This window comes from Astatotilapia calliptera, chromosome 14 (assembly GCF_964374335.1).
Source record: "Astatotilapia calliptera chromosome 14, fAstCal68.1, whole genome shotgun sequence".
Classification (NCBI taxonomy): domain Eukaryota; kingdom Metazoa; phylum Chordata; class Actinopteri; order Cichliformes; family Cichlidae; genus Astatotilapia; species Astatotilapia calliptera.
The window spans coordinates 19,037,612-19,059,414 of NC_137435.1; the positions used below are offsets into that span (position 1 = coordinate 19,037,612).

Sequence of the window (21,803 nt, forward strand, 5' to 3'; positions counted from 1 at the left end):
ATTAACACTTCTAAAGTAAACAAAAGCTCTGTACAAGCAAGGTGTGCCTAACAAAGTGTCTGGTGACTACTGCCAAAAGAAAAGGCCTGAAGGACCCCAAATATAAACAGGACCAGTATGTACTTTCATGCTTTCACTTTCTATTGTGTAGCTCCATCAGTTTGTGACCTGCTGAGCCTAAAAGAATTACTTTGTCATTACTAACACAGTTTGTTTCTATGAAATGCTGTAGACACAGCATTAATTATTTGCCCTAAAGGTGATTTTTCTATCTCATTGAGCAGAGGGTATCTGCCCTACATAATAATAACTGCTGAGAACACATATGTGGAATGGTTGCCAATATGAAAATAGATTATGATGTTCTTATCCTTGTTTCCATTTGAATAAAAGTCATGTTAAATCACTGTAGAGTATCTGGACTCTTTAAAACCCTATTATTTGATCAAAGGCCAAGTCGCACTGAACCCTCCCCCCCGTCCCACGCATCCCTCCGATAATAGATTCTCTTCCAATCAAAGTTGGCGAGCACTTTACCATTAATTGCCTCATATATAAGGAGAAGCCCTAGTTTATTTGATCTGTATTTAGCACTCGCCCTGATGGAAAGGGAGATGCACCCATTGAGTTAATAGAGAAGCAAGCAGATCCTTCAATAAGATAATGAATTTTTTACCCTTGACTGCCACTTTCCAGTAACACATTGAGCTTCTATATGATTACGTCATTAAAGGTGTTGTTCCAAAGCCAGGAAACTGCTGCAAGTAAACTTCTGAAAGTGTAAACATTTCTACTTTGCTTCAAATCACATTTGCAGGATAAATAAATCCAGCCTCTAAAAGCAGGACTCATAAGGTCACAAGGTTTAATGACAACAGTGACATTATAACAGAGAGACGTGGGTGGAAAAGAATCCAGACAGGAAATATATTCTGTAAAGATGGTGCTTGTATCACCCTTAGCTGTTTTCCTAGGGTACTGTACTCTTAACAGCGTTCTTAAGGTCTTATCATTGTGTAATTTTTCACGTGTAGAAATAGAAATAGGAGGGAGAAATGCTCCTATACCTTATTCTGGGATAAAGAGGACAAAGATTTGATTCGAACACCAAAGTTAAAGTGATTCATTCAAATAAGAAGTGAGATGGCCACCAAGGGGTGTGACCAAGGTGGCTCCTGGGTAGCAAGACTCACTTCTACAGTGTTGCCTTGCTTCATTCAATCTGTCTTTTAGTTTGTTTATATGACTTATAAGATTAGCAGAGTTTATGTAGTTCAAGCAAATTAGTTTCTCCGTTGATGTTGACGGTATAACAATTAAAATCAGCATGACAAGTTAATTAAGGGATGACATCTGAGGGGTGTTTAAAAAACAAAAAAAACCCTCACTGGATCATAGCCTGCCGCTGTGTGCCGGTACTGCAGAGGAATTTTTTTGTTTGTTTTTGCCTATTTTTCACTGAAGCTCTCTTTCACAGTCCAGATGCCACCATGCCTCAGCATACCTTCTGGCAACTCATTGATTGGTTTCAATGGATCAAACTCCAGCCCGTGTTTTCGCTGCGTGAAAACAGCCCTGCTTGTTTGCCAGCTGTCATGTATTGACCACGGTAAAATGTCAATTCCTCTGGGAACAGAACCTGCCAGAATTACTGATTTTACTTACTTCTGCGGGTAGCTTTCATTGTGCATTACAGCATTTAACTAAAATACTAATATTGTATTGGCATTTATATTTTTTCTTGCAGCTTTGAGGTGATATTTCTTTCTTGTTTTTTTCTTAAATGAGAAAAGTGCCCACTAAAGAAACAACAATCAGTGTGGCTTTTTACACGCACACACAGATCTGCAAATTAAACTGGGGAAATATACAGTTATTGAGATGCTGACACAGATAGCAAACAATAATTGAACGCATGTAAAATCAATGTTATACTCTCAACCTAAATGTCATTGAATCATCATTGAATTCTGATATTGGTTCTTGATCATTTTTGCACCCTCAGTTAATACTGAAACAATGTGGACGTCACTACTAAAGATCAAGAGGACATAAGTGTTGTTTCAACTGATGTAAAAAAAATTACTTCCACTACTTCAGAATAATGAAATTTACTTATCTAAATTCACTTATCTTATAATAAATGGTGTAATGATGTTGAGTGAAACATTTTTGAGTGTACTATTAAACTCTAACATCAGTTAAGTTATTTAATTTATTAAATCAAGATTAGTTTACAATAATTTTTGATGAATTCACTCCTACTGAATGATGTCCTGCCTCCACCTGGTGAACTGCCTGAAGGTAAAAGAGTCACAGACTGTCACTGCCTCCACTTGCTCAGTGACTCCATGTACAAAAAGAAAACAAAACCAAAAACTGAAAATAGGACATGAAAAAAAAATAAGGAAAAAGCAGACTTTGTTCAGAGGTTTTCATATATATCTCTCTCTTTCCAGAATTCATCCTAGCTAACATAATCTGTGTAAGTTGTCAGTTACGTTAGCAAGCTAACTTCGGTTATTGACATTTTGAAGTGCCTAATAATGACCATGGTGACAGTTACACATCTGCAATATGTGTCACTGTACTCAGTATTTGACGAAGTATGAAATATAATTGGTTAAAATACATTTGGCACCTTTAAAATATTAAAAAATAAGTAAATGCTTACCTGATGCAGAGGAGATCTCTGGGGTGCAGTGATGTCAACTAATACAGGATTGTCTCCTGTATCATAGATTTTTAAATATCATCTTAATAGTGGACAGATGGGATGCAATACTTTAATTTCCCAGTCAACTATATTGACAGCTATCATGATTTTTCATCTATAAATAAATCGTATTTTAATATAAATTCCTGGTCAACCATAGATCAGTGACCAATGGTGGTCAGACGGGATGTACCACATTGCGAGGGGTGTGATGGAACAGTTCAATTGATAATAGCTTTTCAATTACCCAGTCATCTCTGAATCCATAACTTTTCACTTGGTCAACTATAACTAGATCATCAATTATAAACAACGACAATTATAAGCTATATAGTTTATGTCTTGCATATTTCCACAACTGTATCCATAATCACATACTGTGTATGCTACCGTTGTATATAGTGTGTTATCTTACTTTTTTTCATTGGTTGTACTTATTTGTATTTTTGTATTTCCTTCTGATATCTGTACCTACGCTGAGGTAACGCAAAAATTTCCCCGTCGTGGGATCAATAAAGTCTTGTCTTATCGTATCTTAGAAAAACATAATCAACCTAATCAAACTGAATCAATGTTATTCCAATGTCATTACTATTACACTGACAAGTTTCATCAGTATTTCAACATTGATTCAAAATTTATTTAACATGGCCGGATGAAGCAATTACTGCGCAGTTAGTGAGTCCGTATAATCAAGTTTTTTTTTTTAGAATGAATCCTGCTGTTCATACTTTATTCTACACTCCAAAAACCAAGTCTTTGCCCTCATTAACAGGAAGAAATCATTTTGAGTAAAATCTAGCTGAAATATATGAAATCAAAGTTTTATTTGTTTAATAACTAATGAATTGTTAAGAAAATATGCTTAGTATAAGCTGAATGCATACCAATCAATTAAATGTTTTAAATGTTTTACACTTATGGAAAAAAATTAACTGGAAAATGCAATTAAATTACTTAAAGTCGACAGTGTCCTGCAGTCATACAATGTTTGTTTGTTTTAGTTTTATTATCCTTCATCACATCTTTAATATGTTCTGTCAACATGCATGTTGGGTTTTTGGTTTTTTTGTCATTTATTATGACTCCCATATTCCATAATAGCCTGCATACTGTATCTGAGAGGAAACTGGCCTCGTTTTCTGGCTTTAGAAGAGCCCGTGACAGGAGACTAACCGGTCAAATATTGTTTCAAGCCAGTTTCAATTGAGTAGTATCCACACAGGAAGCAAGGCATGCTGCCGGTTTAAGCAAAAGTGTTTCACCTGGAAGAGCAAGCACTAAATCCAATGTGACGATAAAAGTCAGCACCGATACATTTTTAGCTGTATAAAGACTGTGCTTGTGTGATGGGGGGTGTTAGGACAGAGAGGAGAGAGCTAATGTAAGATTTTTGGAACAGAGTCATTTTTTCTCTACACAATTAAATCCAGGAAAAGTTCTCTATACTTCCATCCAGCCATCCATTTTCGTCTGCTTATCCAATTCAGGGTTGGAACTTATCCCAGCAAAAGTTGGTATACACCATGGACAGGTTTCCAGTGTACTGCTGGGCTAAAGCAAAGAGACAGACAGCCTTTCCCACGCACGCTTTAGAATTTCCAGTTAACCTAACCCGTTCATATCTTTGGAGCTGGTAAGAACCCACACAAGCGCAAGAACATGCAAACACAGCCCCAGCTGTCTGGTTGATTCGAACCCAAGACCTGTGAGCTGCACCATCACACAGCTCTTGAAGGCATCTTATTCTTGATTTTACAATGGTGTCTAAATAATATGATATTAAGCTGGAAATAATCAAGAAGTAGTCTATTGGGTCCATGAAGAAGCAAACATGTCCTTTGTTCACAGCTTTAAAAGCCAGAGGTGAGTGCAACCTCAGATGACCTTCCACGGCTACTCTCCGCTTGTTCACAGAGCATTCAGTGGGCTGTAGATATTGACTTGCTGTGACTTGGCGCTGTGATGGTATCAGATGAGTGGGTATGTCTCATCTTTGCGAGTCAGAGTTAGCTGATGTTTATTCAGCTGTGTGATCCGTAGGGAAAAGGTCACTTCAAACATGTTTCAGCTTTGCATGCACGTCTGATCATTTAATTCTGATAAGATGAGACACGCAACCCACGGTTTTCTTCTGTATTGGACAGCCTACAGCACATTTCCCTTTCAGCCATGTTGTACTTAATTGTATTTTTTTTGTGCCTTATTAATTTCACACTTTTCCGGGTTGGTTGCTTTTATCTCCTGCCTGCGCTTTAACTGCAGATGTAATCGATTTAACTTAAGAACCTTTGTGCTAGCCCAGTGTAATTACAGTAATTACAAAGCCTGCTTTCAGACATCTGCTGCACACTTTATTAGGCTTTACTTTCCTGACTGTAGACTTTTGAAGGTGTCTTGCATTTCATATAAATATTTGTTGATGTAATTGAGTCGAAAGCTGATTAAGTTGTCAATATATAATTTCAAAATTGTTGCAGTTATGTAATGAATAGGCACTTGACTGATTGTTGATATATTGCTGACTTGTCAGGGTTCTAACGAGCATTGATCCAGCATAGAGTCAGTGGATCAAGCCACACAATTTCACGAAAAAAAGCCCATTAATGGTTGGACTGATAATCAAAAATAAGAGACAGAATGAGAAGCTGTGTGCAATTCTGTTTCTCTCCTTTCTGACAACACAGTAAACAGATGATGTTTGCTGCGCCTGCATAATTGCTCATCATGACAATGTGACACCTGTGCCGTTAAAGGTCACGGAGTAAGTCCATAATGTTGTTCCCAAAAAGAAAAAAATTGGAGCATGCACACAAATGTGCCACTCCTTAGTTATGATGTGTTGTGCAATGATTTATAATAACCATCTGCAGCCTTATTGTGGTGGAATTACATTATTTTTTCTGCATAAAAACGAGAAGAAAGCATCATCTATATCCAATCCCTTTATAATTGGCTTAGCTAAGCCATATACAAGACAGGAATCAGTTCCTCTGATTATAATGCGACTACACTGCAACAAATATTGCATAGAGAATGCACCTAAATCATTTTGGAGAACAACATGCTGTCTTGTCATTCTTTAGTGTTCTTGTGACAAACTGATTTAATTTTGTAGACCTACACGGTGTACGTAGCGTCTTTGGAAAGCTGCTGCAGTGACTGGTGTTCTAAGTGTCTGGCATGCCATTACAGATGCTGATTTTCATTCTTGTGCTGCATGATAGAGGATGTTATGACTTTTAGGTTTTGTGCTGCCCTTTAAAATGCCTTTGAATAGGTGAAAGAATTTAAAGCTTTTAAGATTTCAGGGTTTTAACATACAGATCCATTATTTACATTATGTAGCACTTCACCTTTTTGGAAATATTAAATACCCCACCCCTACTCTACAAGCTGCTTGGAAAAGTGTATGGAGTTATTAAGGATAATGCTGTGCCATTGGAGGTACTCAAGAATAATGGAGAAAGGTGTTCACGAAAAGTCAAATAAGCACTGGTCCTAATAAGCCTGTGCGCCGCCTTGGGAGCTGCTTTCTGTAGACTAGACTTTTTATTAAAGAAAGGGGAAAAAGTGTCTTTTTAAATTCCTCAACTCAATGGCAAAAAGGCCACCTTCACTCTCCTTCATTTGGGAAATATTTCACTTACCACTGAGAATAAATGTGTTTTATTTTGGGGGATTTTCTCTCAGTCTCACAACACAATGGCCTTTTCCATTTTCCTCAGCTGCCATCCTTGATGACCCTATGGAGTGCAGCAGAGGAGAGCGTCTGGCTATCACGCTGGCCAAAGACAGCATCAACAGGAGCAGTAACCGCTCCATCACTGGCAAGCTGGAGGTGGACATCTTTGAACTGCTGAGAGACAGCGAATATGAGATGGGGGAAACAAGTAAGTAGCACAGGAAAGAAAAGCAAGTGATTGTGTGTGTTTGTTGGCTAACGTGTTTATTCATTCAGAGAAAAAGAGCCTCTCTTGCTCTTTCTGCAAGTAGTTGCTCATAACATATTTTAATAGATGTTCTATTTTTTTATATGGTTGCTCGCTTTTTTAGAGATGACCTTGAAAAGTTTTTCCGATTGTGATGTCACCGCGGGCCCATCACCATTTATGCTCCCTGTAATCCTGCATTCTAGTCCTGAACAATAGGCTCAGAAAATAAACCTCCACCATCAACGCTGTGATACAAGCATCAGTTGAAAAAGGAATCAACAAATTCACTGAGATTTAATTAATTTTTTTCTCCAGAAAGTCTCATCTTTTCAAGCTGTTCCAAGATCTCTTTCTTAAAGATCTTGGGATTTCTGAGAAGTGGCAATAAAGATTGGCATAATCATACATTTACGTCTACGCATCGGCCATTAGCCCCAAGTTATAAAAATGGAAATGTGCACGAAAAGACAGCACACGTCACGTTTGGCCTAAACCACCAGGTGCAGTGGACATTCTAATCCAGGTGTTGTTGAACTTTTATTAAGTAGGCCAGACCATCATGGGATTCCCACTAATTTGTTACCTAGATGTGACAAATGCATCACTGAGAGTGACCCTATTAACACAAGCCAGAGTAGCTATTTGCTATCAGCGGTATCAGCACTTACCCACAGCATTTTTGTACTGTCTGGTGACTTGTTGCATCACACCTCAATGTTTATTGGTTTGTTTGTTTTTAAATTTTTAATTTAAACACCCCAAATCAATACAGCGCAGTGTGTCTCTGCAAAAAGTGCAGCCATTGATTTTCAATATGACACATTCCTACTTTCCCAAATGCAAGAGCTTCAGTGGTGCCTGCCTAATACATGGAAACAGCACTTCAGTTACCACAGCCACAACAAACTGTTTTACTTTCTCTGCCCGGGCTAAGACAAACCTCACAGCGTGGTTCCTTTAGTGTGCTTGCGTGCGTGCATGTGTCCCCGTGTGTTTGTGTTTGTGCGTGTGGGTATATGTAAAGCAAAGTGTGTAGCTGTGCACAAGCTGGATTTTGTGTATACTGTGCAAATGTTTAGTGTGTGAAAGTGTGAGTGTGTAATTAGAGCCAGGATTTGGATTAGGGACGGATCAGCGGCCACGGATAGATGAAAATATCACAGAGTGAGAATTACCTGGGAAGAAAAGTCAGATCCCACCATCAATGAGTCCTTTCCTGGCTGTTCAGTATGGACATAGACTGCTTGCTGCATAACATCCGCATACTGTAAGATTCTATCATGCACAGATTTTCTGTTCTATATAATAATGTGTGACATCTATATGACAACCTTTATTCTTGAACACATCCTGAATTTACTCTCTTTAAGTAGTCTTCAGGAAAGATCTCTAGGTTTCTTGAAGTCATTTAAAGCTCTTCTTTAAATGTTGAGGCCTTTTATTCTGTTCTCTGTCAAGATGACCCCACACTGCTTCAATAAAGTTAAGGTTCAGCCTCTATGGAGGCCAATCCATGAATGATGGTGCTTCATTGTTTGGGATCATTGTCATGCTGAAAAAGGTGGCATTGATTTGTGAATTCAAATCTGAAGGTATTTTTCCGCTATCATGATTTTATCAATTTTAACATGATCCCCAACACCTCTGGCCAAAATGCAGCTCTTTACCATGACAGAGCCTCCATCATGTTTTACAGCCACCTCCAACAGGTTTTCTGGGGGAACACCGAGGCGCTCCCGGGCCAGCCAAGAGATATAATCTCTCCAGCGTGTCCTGGGTCTGCCCCAGGGCCTCCTCCCAGGGGGACATTCTCAGAACACCTCACCTAGAGGCGCCTAGGAGGCATCCTTGTCAGATGCCTGAACCACCTTAACTGGCTCCTGTGGAGGAGCAGCGGCTCTACTCTGACCCCATGCCAGGTGGCTGAACTCCTCACCCTATCTCTCAGGGAGAGGCCAGCCACCCATCAGAGAAAGCTCATTTCTGCCACTTGTATCCGCAGTCTCGTTCTTTCGGTAACTACCTAAAGTTCGTGTACATCCGCTTTGTGTAGGGACGTGGGGTGGGGAAATAGTAAACCAGTAAATCAAGAGCTTTGCTTTTACGCTCCGCTCTTTCGTCACCACGATGGACTGATACAGCGTCCGCATCGCTGCAGCACCAATCCATTAGTCGATCTCCCGCTCCCAACTTTCCTCACTTGTGAACAAGACTGCGAGATATTTAAACTCTTCCACTTGGGGCAGTATTTCTTAGCTGACCCGGAGTGCGTATTACACCCTTTTCTGGCTGAGGGCCATGGCCTCAGACTCGGAGGTGCTGATTCTCATTCCCGCCGCTTCACACTCAGCTGTATACCGCTCCAGTGTGAGCTGAAGGCCATCACCCGATAAACCAAAAATTTCAGCCGAAGAGCCCTATCTCCTGAGTCTTAACTGGATTTTTTCCCTATTTCTTAAGGACAAGAGTTTACTACCTTGTATTGATTAGTGAAAAACAATGTTAAATAGTGATAATGGCCTAAAGATGATCTTATGATCTGAACCACAAAGGAACTCGAGGGACTTGCATAATTATGGAAATCTTGTGAAGTATTTCTGGAGATGTATATAGATGTTTATGTAAATAGTTATTATCAAGGAGAAAAAGAACGCTTGTGTTTATGGCAGTTATGGTCACACAGGTTTTAAGGCTGTCAGAGACAACAGTTTCTGTTGGTGTTTAGCTTTTCTTCCAGATAAGGTGAATCCAATTTTTTCACTTTCACCCTCAGAAAAAAAGAGTGTGGCACATTCTTCCTTGTTGAATAAGAATAGTCCCACTGGCTTTGAGACTTGTGAAGATGAAAATCTTCATAGCAGAGGTCCCCAGTGTCATCGACTGAGTCAGACTGCCATCAGAAAGGGGCTGTGCTGAGTTTGACTTCTTGTGAACAAATAAAGCAGGGGTGGGTAATTAATTTCCCCCAAAGGCCACATGACAAACTGGGACCGTTGTTTAAATAAAATGAATACCAAGCAGAACCGAGTGCAGCTTCATATTAATTTGATCACTTAATAATCTTTTTGTTGCGGTCCTTCACAACAGTCCAAGTTTGTGGTAATGAATGTGGAAAGGAACAGACTGTGGTAGTCAGTGACTACCTGAACTCCAGCGCTGTACTTTCATTGGACTTTGTCTGCGCCTACATTTTCAATTATGGCTTGTTGTAGCATCTTGTTGGTTTTTTTGACTCCCTGAATGTGGGATACTCAGATCCTCTAGCTGATCCCATGTACCCCACACTGCCAGTATTTACTCACCTATCCAAATCATTGGCGTTGCATTCAGGTGTTCCAGTCACGTCTATGGCCACAGGTGTATAAAATCAAGCACCAAGGCATGCAGACTGCTTCTATATTTGTGAGAGAACGAGTCGCTCTCAGCAGCTCAGTGAATCCCAAGCATGGTACCGTAATAGGATGTCACCTGTGCAACAAGTCCAGTCAGAAATTTCCTGACTACTAAATATTCCACAGTCAGCTGTTAGTGGTATTATAACAAAGTGGAAGTGACTGCAAACAACCGCAACTCTGCCATTAAAGGGTAGGCAATGTAAAATCACAGAGCGGCAGATGCTGAGGCGCATAGTGTTCTTAGCTCAAGAACAGTGTGTAAATTGATTTTTCAGGAGTTGTGCTCGGCCCTTATTTCCAGTGAAAGGAACTCTTAACGCTTCAGTATACTGAGACATTTTGGACAATTTCATGCCCCCAACTTTGCAAGAACAGGTTGGGGATGACCCCTTCCTGTTTCAACATGACTGCACACCAGTGTATGACGCAAGGCCCATAAAGACGTGGATGAGTGAGTTTGGTGTGGAAGAACTTGAGTGGCCTGCACAGAGTTCTGACCTCAACCGGGCAGAACGCCTTTGGGATGAATTAGAGAGTAGACTGCAAGCCAGGCCTTCTCATCCAACATCATTCTTTGACATCACAGACACTCTTCTGTAAGAATGGTCATAAATTCCCATAAACACACTCCTAAACCTCGTGATTAAGAATGGGATGTCACTCAGGTCTATATGCATGTGAAGGCAGACGAGCGAATACTAGTGGCAATATATTGTACCTCATTAGTTATCCATCAACTTTTAATAGCAGTAAAAGCACAACTGAAGAGTAGTGTGCTAATTCTGCTGCGTGATAGCCTATAAATGCTGTTTGATTTGGGCCATGAGTAACATTTTGGGTTTGTTTTTTTTAAAGCAGATTTCACTCTATTGACCTTTTCATCCAGAGCTACATCCATTTTTAGGAATTAACCTATGTAAAGTGCTTTTACATATACTTACATAAACCTATATAATTGTTTAGTTTAAGCAATGTTTTTGGATCCTTCTAATTTAGACCTAATATAGTAAAAGAACTGAATCCCACACAGTGTTTTTTTTTCCAAAAAAAAGGAGTGTAACTGTCCAAATACTTTCAATATGGCTCACATATTTACACACAGAAAAAGCTCGCCGTGCACAAAGAGAGCAAATGAAAGTGTCACTGGGGCCGGGAGCATTCTGGCTTGCAGTCAAATCATTCAGCTTTATAATTCAGTGAAGCCATTACAGACAGGTGCAAACAAAAGTGTGGGCATGGATGCGTTAGTGTGTGCGTGTGCACTGTATACATGTGTGTTGTTTTTTTTCATGTAAGATGGCAGTGTATTCATGTCTTACAAGCCCCATGGGTGACTAGCGGATTACTTATTAATCATTCGATTCACTGCCTCTCGATGCACCGCACGGGCCTGGAAATGTTTCCCCTTTGCCTATTTTACACTGGTGGCTGGTTAATGCTCAGCAATTCCCCAATAACAGCCACCAAATTACCAACACCCACACTCACACACTTGGTGCACACATGCTCACACAATAATAGTGCTTCAGTATGTGTGTCTTCTTTACACCCTGGACTGCAGTGTGTTAATTACAAGCCAGGGATTATAAACACATAAGAAACGGCATTCTTTCCCAGTTTGGGAGATTAAAGCATATGGCCTGTGCACATGGCAAAGGAAAGAAAGTCACTTTTACTGAAATGTTTCTGTTTACAGATATGTTTTAAAGCCCAAAGGTACCGCTGTTAAATCAATCCTTGTAAATGTTGTATTTGAAAAGCACGATGAGATGTGTGTGTGTGTGTGTGTGTGTGTGTGTGTGTGTGTGGGGGGGGGGGGGGGGATATTATTGCATTCATGTGCAAATTATCAAATACCAGATTTTTTATTTTCACCCTCCAGATATTGCTGCTTGTCACATTTCCCAACGTCTGCTTTTCACCGACTCCCACTCTGTTTATCCGTCATTGTCTTCTTTCTTTTTTGCTGCATATCTTTCCGTCTTTATACTTGAGAGTTGATCATATTAATATCCCCAACAAGTAAAACATCCAAAGGCAGATAGAGTGTAGCATCTGCCCTTGTGCATATTTCCCTTACACTTGTAGTTTCTGGTTCCCTTGAGACAGGAGAAATGCTGGTGCAGGCTGCTATCTGTTCAGAGGTTGAGGCAGTGATCATATGGATCCATTAACATTAGCCTGAAAAAAAAGCCTGATCTAACACCAACTGCCTTACTTTACTTTAATTATCTCTGTTACCTCTAATTGCCCCTGCTTATATCTCTGTACTCCTCCTCTATTTTTTTTTCCAGTGTGCCAGATCATGTCCAAAGGGGTGGTGGCAGTCCTTGGTCCATCTGCCAGTCCAGCTTCCAACTCAATCATCAGCAATATATGTGGAGAGAAGGAGGTAAGTTCCAACCAACTGGCCTGGGGCTGGTGGCGTGCGATTCAGCCACACAGAAAAAAAGGGGCAGATTTAGCTGCACAAATATTATATTTGCACAGAAAGTTTTCCTTTCATGAAGGAAAATTGCTTATTGTGTGGTGACTCATCTGGAATGCCAGAAGGTCCTTATCATTACAAACTAGAATTTATAATTTTCTGGAATAAATCAAAAATTACCAATGATCTCCAACTGAAAGTCATAACACACTGCATAAACCATTCGAAAGTCAAGCAGGGCTTTAATAAGGCTGTACATAAGTGCTGTTGTGCATAAGTGTTTTAGCTTCATTCACATTTGCAGTCATTTGTCATATGTCTACATGTCTACCGCCTTCAGACTGCAAATGTTATTTAAATAATAAATTCACCCCACCAGTCAAAACTCAGCAAGATAGCTTGCAAATGTGAAATTTCCCTTGTGGATCTCATGAGACACCTTTTTAAATTTCCACAGTGGTCGCACCTTTTATCCAACTGTCACTGACTTATTTCTGCCAGATTAAAGTTTGGATTGTTCATATTGACATAAAGGAGATGGACTGTGTTAATAAATGTGCACATTGTTATTAGATCACCCACAGAACTTTCCCCTCCTATTCTTCTGTTTTTTTTCTGTTTGCAGCCTCACACTAGTCTGTCCTACTTAGTAAATCTGGCCCAAAGAGTTTGAAACGTTGACGCTCGTTAGTGGCTATGTGGGTTTAGCAGGAGACTTACGGGGAAAGGGTTCCCAGTTGTTCGTAAAAATGATGAAATTCTACCGTGTCATTTTTCTCCATTGCTATACAGCTCAAGTCAAAATATCACTGGACATTTTTTCCCTTTCAGTTATATTGTATTAATATTTTTAAAAGAATTGCAGTAATGATAAAATATCCAAATACAAAGAAAACAAAGAGCAAATAGTTCAAATATTGTTCCCAAACTCGTTAAACCATTTTTTGTATATACTCGCTAGCTGCTCTCTTAGGTACACCAACTTGGACCTCCTTTTGCCTTCAGAACTGTTTTAATTTTTCATGCCATAGATTCAAGAAGGTGCTGAAATCACTCCTTAGAGATTTTGGTCCATTTTGATGTGACAGGACTGTCTTCTGTGGTCTTCTGCTGCTTTAGATAATCTGCTTCAAGATTTGACATGTTGTGGAGTCAAAGATGCTCTTCTGCATACCTTGCAGAAGGTATGCTCAAAGCATTCTGGCACCTCTGGCATGACCAAGATACCCAGGGAACTGTCTCTTGCTGGATGTTTTGTCTTTTTGGACAATTCTCTGTAAATCCTCAGACGGCCATGTGGCAATTTCCAAAAAAATTTGAAACCGCCCTTCTAGTACCAGTGACTTCATGCCATGTTCAAAATGATCTAAATCACCTTTCATGTGTTATTTTTTTCTAGTATATGATGTGACATGATTCATCTTTTTCTATGAGTATTTTCTAGTCAATGTGCTTTATTATTTTTCATTTTTGTTTTTTGTTTGCCCCCCCCCCCAAACACTTCTGATAGCTTTTTAGGATTTAAAACCTGAGGTTCAGTCATGTTTGTTCACATTGATGACAACTGTGTTCTTTTGGCTACAAACCAAGCAGAAATGGTTTTGGGGTATTTGGAACTTCATTTGACATAATTTTCTCACATGTCTCTGTAACTGCCTTCCAAAATGTTTTAATTTTTTTGCCAAACACTGTGAAGCAGTGATCATTTAGCCTTTATACTGCTGCATATGCTCGTGTATGGCATACCAAAACGAGCATGGCCTTCAGTCTCACAGTAGCAGAATTGGAGGAGGGGGGGGGGCTTCTAAATGTGCTGCCTTTTTCTCTGAAAAACCTACAGAAGGACATGGAATTGTCAGAGCTTCTTACTATTACACGATTTTGAAAGATCAAAGTAGTTTTAATGACTTCTTGTGACTAATTAAAGCAGGGGTGGACAAGTGTGTGGGCAACTTTTTGGGGCCACATGACTGCTTATGTTTAAAGTTGTTATACTGTCTCCTGCACTCTTGAGCATGTCAGATTTTTCTCAGTGTGACTCAACTGGAAATATACAGTATGGTAAATTATTTTATCAGAATAATTAGAAACTAAAACAACTATGCAGTTTTATACAAAGTCTGGTTTGGTTTCTTCTGTGTCTCATTTATTGAAAGCAACAACCGGCCATCCATCAATTCCTTAAAATGAGGATATTTAGCAGATGTTTTTTATTATACTGGTCTGATTTAAAAATGTATAATTTCTTATCTGAGCACACTTTAAACATGACTGATTGGATTTTGTACAGAGCTTGACTGCAACCAAACAGATCCCAGTTGGATGCTAATTGGCTCGTCTGAACTCTGACATGGTTTGTTTTGCTGCCTGATGTCAAGAGACAGCGCTCCTCTAAATGAGACAAAACTATAAACTAGATAAAAATCTATTATAAATAAGATATGTGCGTTCGGAAAAATGTATCTGTGACAGCCCTGATGTGGTGCGGTAAATTTGATGTTTTTTTTAATACATTTTGCTGAATAAATTAGTAAATTCTGAAACGGCTTGATTATTAACTACAGTTTTTAAAAACATGTCAACCATCGTTCATTTTATCCATTCAGTGTGTTTTACTGTGCTCTTCCATAATTAGATTGTGTCTGCAGTGAAGCCGCCTATTTAACTGCAGGAATCTGATCAGTAGAACGACTAAAACACACTCTATTGCCATACTAGCTCCAATAAAGTCCTCTGGTACAGTGCAGCTTGTCTTTCTAATGAGATATCAGTCTATTATAGCCACAGACAGACCAGGACTCCCTGCGGTTAAAAATCTCTGGCTGCACTGACTGGCAGTACAGAGAGCTTTGAAACACTGACTATGATAATACCACCGTATGAATATTAAAGACTCCATGAAGAGAAAATGCACATTTTGAATTGTTAACCGATAAACGCAGTATAGAAATAAAATACTCTTAGGAGTTGATACCATCCGCATAGATGTGCAGTTTTCCTACACTGGCTCAAATTCCATCTTTATTGATGTCTTCTCTTTGTGATCTGGGTTGCACAATCGGCTGGATTACCAGAATACTTTGTAGCTCAGCCAATCGTGCCTGTTTGTCACAGAGACTGACAGGATTAGAAGATCTGCTGTTGTCATATTAATTTAATCCTCATGTAACACTTAATTAAGCAGTCATTTTAATCGGGCCTCAGCCAGTAGCATACAGCTCGGCCAGCTCAGATACCATTTCTTCAGACTGAATAGCTTTAGCATTTAGACGGCTGATAATTCAGTCATCAGTAAAAAGGGACAAATATATAATGTGGTCTCCCACATCGCGTGACAGCTTCATAGAAACATTCGCACTGGGCTTGTGCTGTGCTAGTTTGGTGTCCATCACCAACTGTTCTGTAAATTTAACACTCCTACATCCACTATCAGTCTTGACAACTGTCTCCTCCGAACAGGACCTTTTCTGTGATTTTCCGGGGGCACGGCAATGTGTGAGAGCAGCTTTTCTGTTCTAATCTTTGAGACTCTGTCATTTTACTTGTGTTTCTTAATTTATTATAGCCTATATTTAGGGGTTTTTTGCACTGATATTCTTTAACCCTCTCAAGGCAGGCGTTATAGATTTGCAACAAGTAAAAGCTAACAACCTGATTACCCCACATACATAGTTTTTTTTCTACTCAGAAGTACCACTGCAGGTATTCTTTTGTGGATTAGCAACAAAAACTTAATTTGAGCCTGAGAGGGTTAATATCGAACAAAAATGTTACTGCAAAAATGCAACTGACTGCCGTGACGTAAAACTCTTGGTTATTTTTAGTTATGATTCCCTTTTTATCTGAGAAGCATAATGTTTACATTTGGATTGATGGCAACACATAAAACAAGCTTCTGCTCAAAACTGTGCCAAGTGTTGCAACAGAGTCGTTTCCCCCTTCGACTACTGATAAACAACAACAAGATCCTTTAAGCAAAGGGAGCAAAACTGCACTATATAAAAATGCCATTACTAGTTTAAGTCCTGCATAAAATTACATAAATTCTATTAGCACATGACCTAAAGGTACCTAAAGTACCCATAATTTAGGGCATTGGCCCCACTGAGAGACGTATTTTGTTTATACTCTACAATATATCACTGGATTACTGCATAAATACCTAAGTAGCGTTTTACTGCTGTAGATGGTAAAGGTGGAGCTTTTTGTGCACTGTTGGTCGGTGAACCTTATATAAGTACATGTTTCAGTAGCGGAATACACAGTATCTGAGTCACTGCCTTTTACATTTGATTGTTACACTTGTGATTAATGTCATGTGCTCGGCGCTGGCATTTTATTTTATTGTCCATTATGGATAAGAACACTGACTCCCTGCTTTGTGTCTACGGGAGGCTAAGAAAAGATCACAACATCCCCCGTATATGGGAAATGTGTCGAGATGACGTAAAGCGGAATTATCCTTTAACTCATTGACCCTCACCTGGATGTTATCAAGAGCTAGGAGTGTGCAGATTTGTATTCAAATCAAACACTACACCATCTGATTTTGCTGATTAAGTCCTTCATCTCAGGCTTAAGGTGTGCAAATCGGCCTAGTCAGCTGCTGCTGTGTGTGTTATCTGTCTTGCAGAGAGGTCACCTTTCTCATTCTGATGGGAATGCTTGTTGATGGCATTCACCAGCTTGGCCTTAAAAAAACAGTAAGCATACTAATAAGTGCCCACATTAATCTTGGTATTGAGACAATGGATATCCTGTAACACAAAATGTTCACAAAATGAAGATCAAATTCAATCATCTATTAAATCTCCCATCTGTGTAGTAGTTGAGAAGGATTCATGCCCTAAAGAAACAATGAGATTTTTTATCAAAGCAGGTATTGATAATTTATTGGCACCTTCAGTTAGAAAATGATTGACTTAAGGCAAAATATGATAGGTTAGAATATGGTCAACCTTTGCAATGATCATAAATGGACCCCTGGTAAGAAGGGCTGTGCATGAAGAGGCTGAAGTCCAAGTTAAAACTTCATTATTTCACACCAACTAGGTGTTTTCCTGAGTATGGTACGGCTATAAGTCAGGCTCATCCAATAGCGCGGCAGAGTAAACAGCAATTCTTCGTGAAATAATGTAAACCCTTATTCTGTGCTTGAAAGGCAAATAGTCTGCTGCACGCCTCTGCGGACCGCTCAGGGGGACAGGAGTAAATTAGATGCCAGAGAATAAAACTAAAGGGTGTCCAGGTCCAGGTGCAGTACGATCAAGGGCTTTGTGAGCAAAACACATATACATTTTTGCACCAAAGGCATTTCATGAGGAAGCCGTTGGTATTTCATAAAAATAAAAGGTTCTTGATCAGACAGATTCAAAATAAGAAATAACTGAAAAATAGCACACAAAAAAGTAATAATGGAAGCTGTATTTGCTAGAGCAGAGGTGTGTGCGTGTCTGTGTGGTGTGTGTGTGTGTGTGTGTGTGGCGTGTAGCACTCTGCACACCAGGTTCTGACCACCTAATCCCTCACTGTGAGCGCAGAGCCACAGATGCTGTTGCTGCCCCAGCTCGTGGTTTCCTTGGACACTGACAGCAATATTGTGGCTGACAGACCCCACTAGGTGATCAGCACATCGTTTACCAGTCTCTATCAATCACTCCCTGAGTTCCACTGCTGTTGGCCACTTTTACCGAGGAGAGAGGCAGGGGAGTGGGACTGAGCCATCTGGGTTTCATACTAATGGTGACTAATATAAAAGGAGCCACTGCAGAGAAGTGATTGACTGTGTGCAGGTTGAGCGCTTCTTATCATCTGAGACAATGTAACAAGCAAACCTTGGGACCGGGACTTAAAAACAGGGCAGACTAATGTTGCGTGTGTTAGAAGCCTCCTGTTGCTTTGCAGGTATTTAAGCTCGACTATGCAGTGAGGAGCTCGTATTACTACGATGCTTCCTTTTGAATCTCAAAGATAAGAAATCAGACTTGTATTCATAGTTTATAAATGGTCACTTAGAAGAACTACATTTAGGTTCCAGGAGTTCTAATCCCCCTATCAGAAATCCCAGAGGCTCTATTTTCAATGCCCGTGTTGTACTTTAATTTATTTTCATAGTAAGGCTTGGATAGGTCATTTAGCTATTGGCCATAATAAGATTTTAAAGTAATTGAGCAAATGTCAATGAATACATTTGTACATGCCTCCTATTTTATCTGAATCCTTTTCCATGCCACTGATGATCTCATGCCCTGTTTTTATCCCTTGCCTACTTTCCTCGACTGCAAAGGATGAAACGTGCTGCATCCCTGTGTCTGCTGGAGTGAGGAAACATAATACTCTATGACTTCAACATGTGTCAGGCATTTTCATGAATATTAATGATATGTCTGATGTCCAGGGGTTGCTTTAGGCTTGAAAAGCCATCTGCTTGTAGGAGTACAGAGAGATTATCCAGCTGCATTTCCGCAGGGTGGTGCTCAGGTTGGATTTAGAGGTGAACCTGAGGTCTGCTGGGCAAACAAAGGCCATCCTGGCAATATTGAGGGATTTGCGCTTTTATCCACACATAGACACACACAATAACTCAAGTATTCTCTGAGAAAACTATTATATAAATACTCTGAAAATTGCTCGCAACTTGAATGTCACCTAACCGAAGTGCTAGATTAGCGGTGCTTTTAAGGTGTCTTTATCCCTCCCTTGCTGTGTTGCAGAAGCTCTTCCCTTCTCATGTTGTGCCTCTCCCTCGTCCCTGTCTCCTGTGATACAGTGTTTTGGTGCATTGGGAGTGCTTTTGTTGAAAAACTCATTCGGCACCAGAAAAAAAAAAGAATCTGTACCTCTCTCTTCTGAGCGTGACTTTATTTGGAAGATAGTTTGAAGTCAAAACATATTTCTCAAGATTACTTTATTAGTAGGCAAATGAAATCCGTAGGATTCTTCCACATGGCCAGACAGAAGCAATTGCTGAACAGGAACATCAGACAAAGCTGAGGCACAGTTGATTGCTTGCATATGGTTATTGAACAGTTGAAAACCTACTTTCAAAGAAGCAGAGTTTTCAGGTTGAGTGCTTCATTTGTGTCATTTATTATGTACTATTCCTTAAAAGAACCCACTCACGCTCACTTTGAATATTTGAAACAGATCTCAGAGTGTTTACGTTTGTCCACTCACATGTGCAGATACTGAATCTGAGGTGTTTGTGTTTAGTGTTGAGTTTTCCTAACTGATTTAAATGGGTGAGTTATCCTGCAGCTCTGTGCTACACGCGGTGCAGAATTGCTTTTTGTCACTTGATAAGCCCACTAGCCAATCCGGAAAATCCTCTCTGGCCAGAGACCATTTACACGATAGCTGTCTTTTCTTTGGATGCTTTCGAACGTCTCCCTTCCAGATGTTTCACCACAGTTGGTCATACCAGAGCCAGAATACTGCCGCTCATGTTCAAGTACAACAAAACATGTGGTCAGCTTATCTTTCACACAAGTACACACTAGTTACTGACCTCGCACACACACACACACACACACACACACACACACACACACACACACACACACACACACACACACACACACAATCACATGCTCACGTATCAACATTCCACTGAACAAATGTTTTCATTTTTCTTGTGTATAAATGAAGACAAGTGCGAGAACAGAGCGCGCACTTCACAGGGCCCCCACTCTGATGTGAGCGCTCTGTGACCGCCCTTGCAAGTAAAATCTACAGCGTGTGTGTCTCCACTCTCTGAATCTCAGCTGAAGAAGTGTCTCTTAGAATAAATCTCTTGACAGAGAACATTCGAGACAGTTGCCAGTATTCTCAGGTATTGATGTCCCGGCAAATTCACCCCGAGGTAAGACTCCACAACCCTCTGTTAGCACGTTAAAGGTTAATGTTCATGACAGGACAGTTACAAATAGACTGAACAACTACAGTATTCTGTGTTTGGAAGGACAATTTTCTCTAAAAAGAAGAACATTGCAGAATCACTTCGGTTTGCAAAATTGCAACTGAAACAATGCCCTTTGAACAGATTAAAGTGCTAAGGTATAGATAAATACACTGACTGAATATGTATATGACTGAGTAAAAGAGACTCCTTAGAAAGCACTTTGAATAGAGCAGCACGTTTTGGAATAATCAAACATAGCATATAAACACCTTACACCAACTGTTAAGCACGGTGGTGGATGGGTGGTGATTTGGGCTTGTTTTACAGCCACAGGACCCGGCGACTTTTCCGACAGCCAAAAGTTGACAAAAATGTGCATCATGCAACAGGACAACAGAACAATAACCTCAAGCACAGCAGCAAATCTAAGAAAAAAAATCAAGGTACTGCAATGGCTCCAGTCCTCAGCCTGATTGAAATGCTGTGACGGATCCTTGGACGACCGGTCCATAAACACAAATTTCAATGAGCTGAAGCAACCTCGTGAAGAAAAATGGACCAAAGTTCCTCCACAACGATATGAGAGACTCAGAGAGTCATGCAAAAGCAATAAATACTTAACATTATTACTGCTAAAGGTGGATCTAAATCTACTGAATCATGAGTGCACTTTTACTTTCACCATCACTATGAACAACAGTCACTGTATAAGTCCTTTAACTTCATATGCAGTGAAAATGCATTTTATTATGAATTTCATGCACTGTAACGCATCTGTGCATAATATGTATTTTTTGGTTTGTTTGTTTCGTTTTCGTCTCATCATGACTGGGATTGTCGTTATAGTTTATGCGGCTTTAAAGAAATGCAATTTGCTGGAGGCATTTTGGTCTCCAAAATGTGTTTTAAATAACCATTATTATTCTTTAATACTCCCTGGCGCTGTGCGTCTGGGAATTAAATAACTCACTTTAAGGACGAGAAGAAAGGCGTCTGTTCGTTTGATTCCTTTCTTCTGGTGATTTTAACAACATGTCACAGTTTCTTCAGTTGATTTTGTTTGACTGTTTTCCTGTGGGACGGCTCGGTTATTACTTATTCCATGCACTAAATACAGATCCAAGGTATCAGTCTTATCAGTCACTCTCCTGATTCCACTGCTGCTTTGTATGCCACCAAGCTAGCTAGCTTGGTGGCATACAGAGTCCCCATAGCAAGCAAGTCTTTCATCTGATTACATGAACACCAAGGTGTGTTGTCTGTTCGCATCCTTGAAGCTGAGTCTGATGTTGTATTTTTTCTTTATATGGTGTGCAACCTTTCCTTTTCTGCAGATGTAACAAACATCTCTATCCTTTGCTGTCTGGTCTTATATTATTCTCCTGTCATTGCCCAGTTTATTAGTAGTTTCTTCCTTTCTTTCACCCCA

The 21,803-nt window shown here is 39.8% G+C and overlaps 1 protein-coding gene across 1 annotated transcript in view; it reads left to right on the forward strand.

Annotated features, from left to right (window-relative positions):
- The window catches only part of grik4 (glutamate receptor, ionotropic, kainate 4), a 372,203-nt gene that overhangs the window by 209,313 nt on the left and 141,087 nt on the right, over nt 1-21,803 (forward strand). The window contains exons 4-5 of the mRNA XM_026191921.2: nt 6,445-6,609; nt 12,341-12,438. Of these exons, the coding sequence (XP_026047706.1) occupies nt 6,445-6,609; nt 12,341-12,438 (263 nt within the window). The remainder of the gene's footprint in view (nt 1-6,444; nt 6,610-12,340; nt 12,439-21,803) is intronic.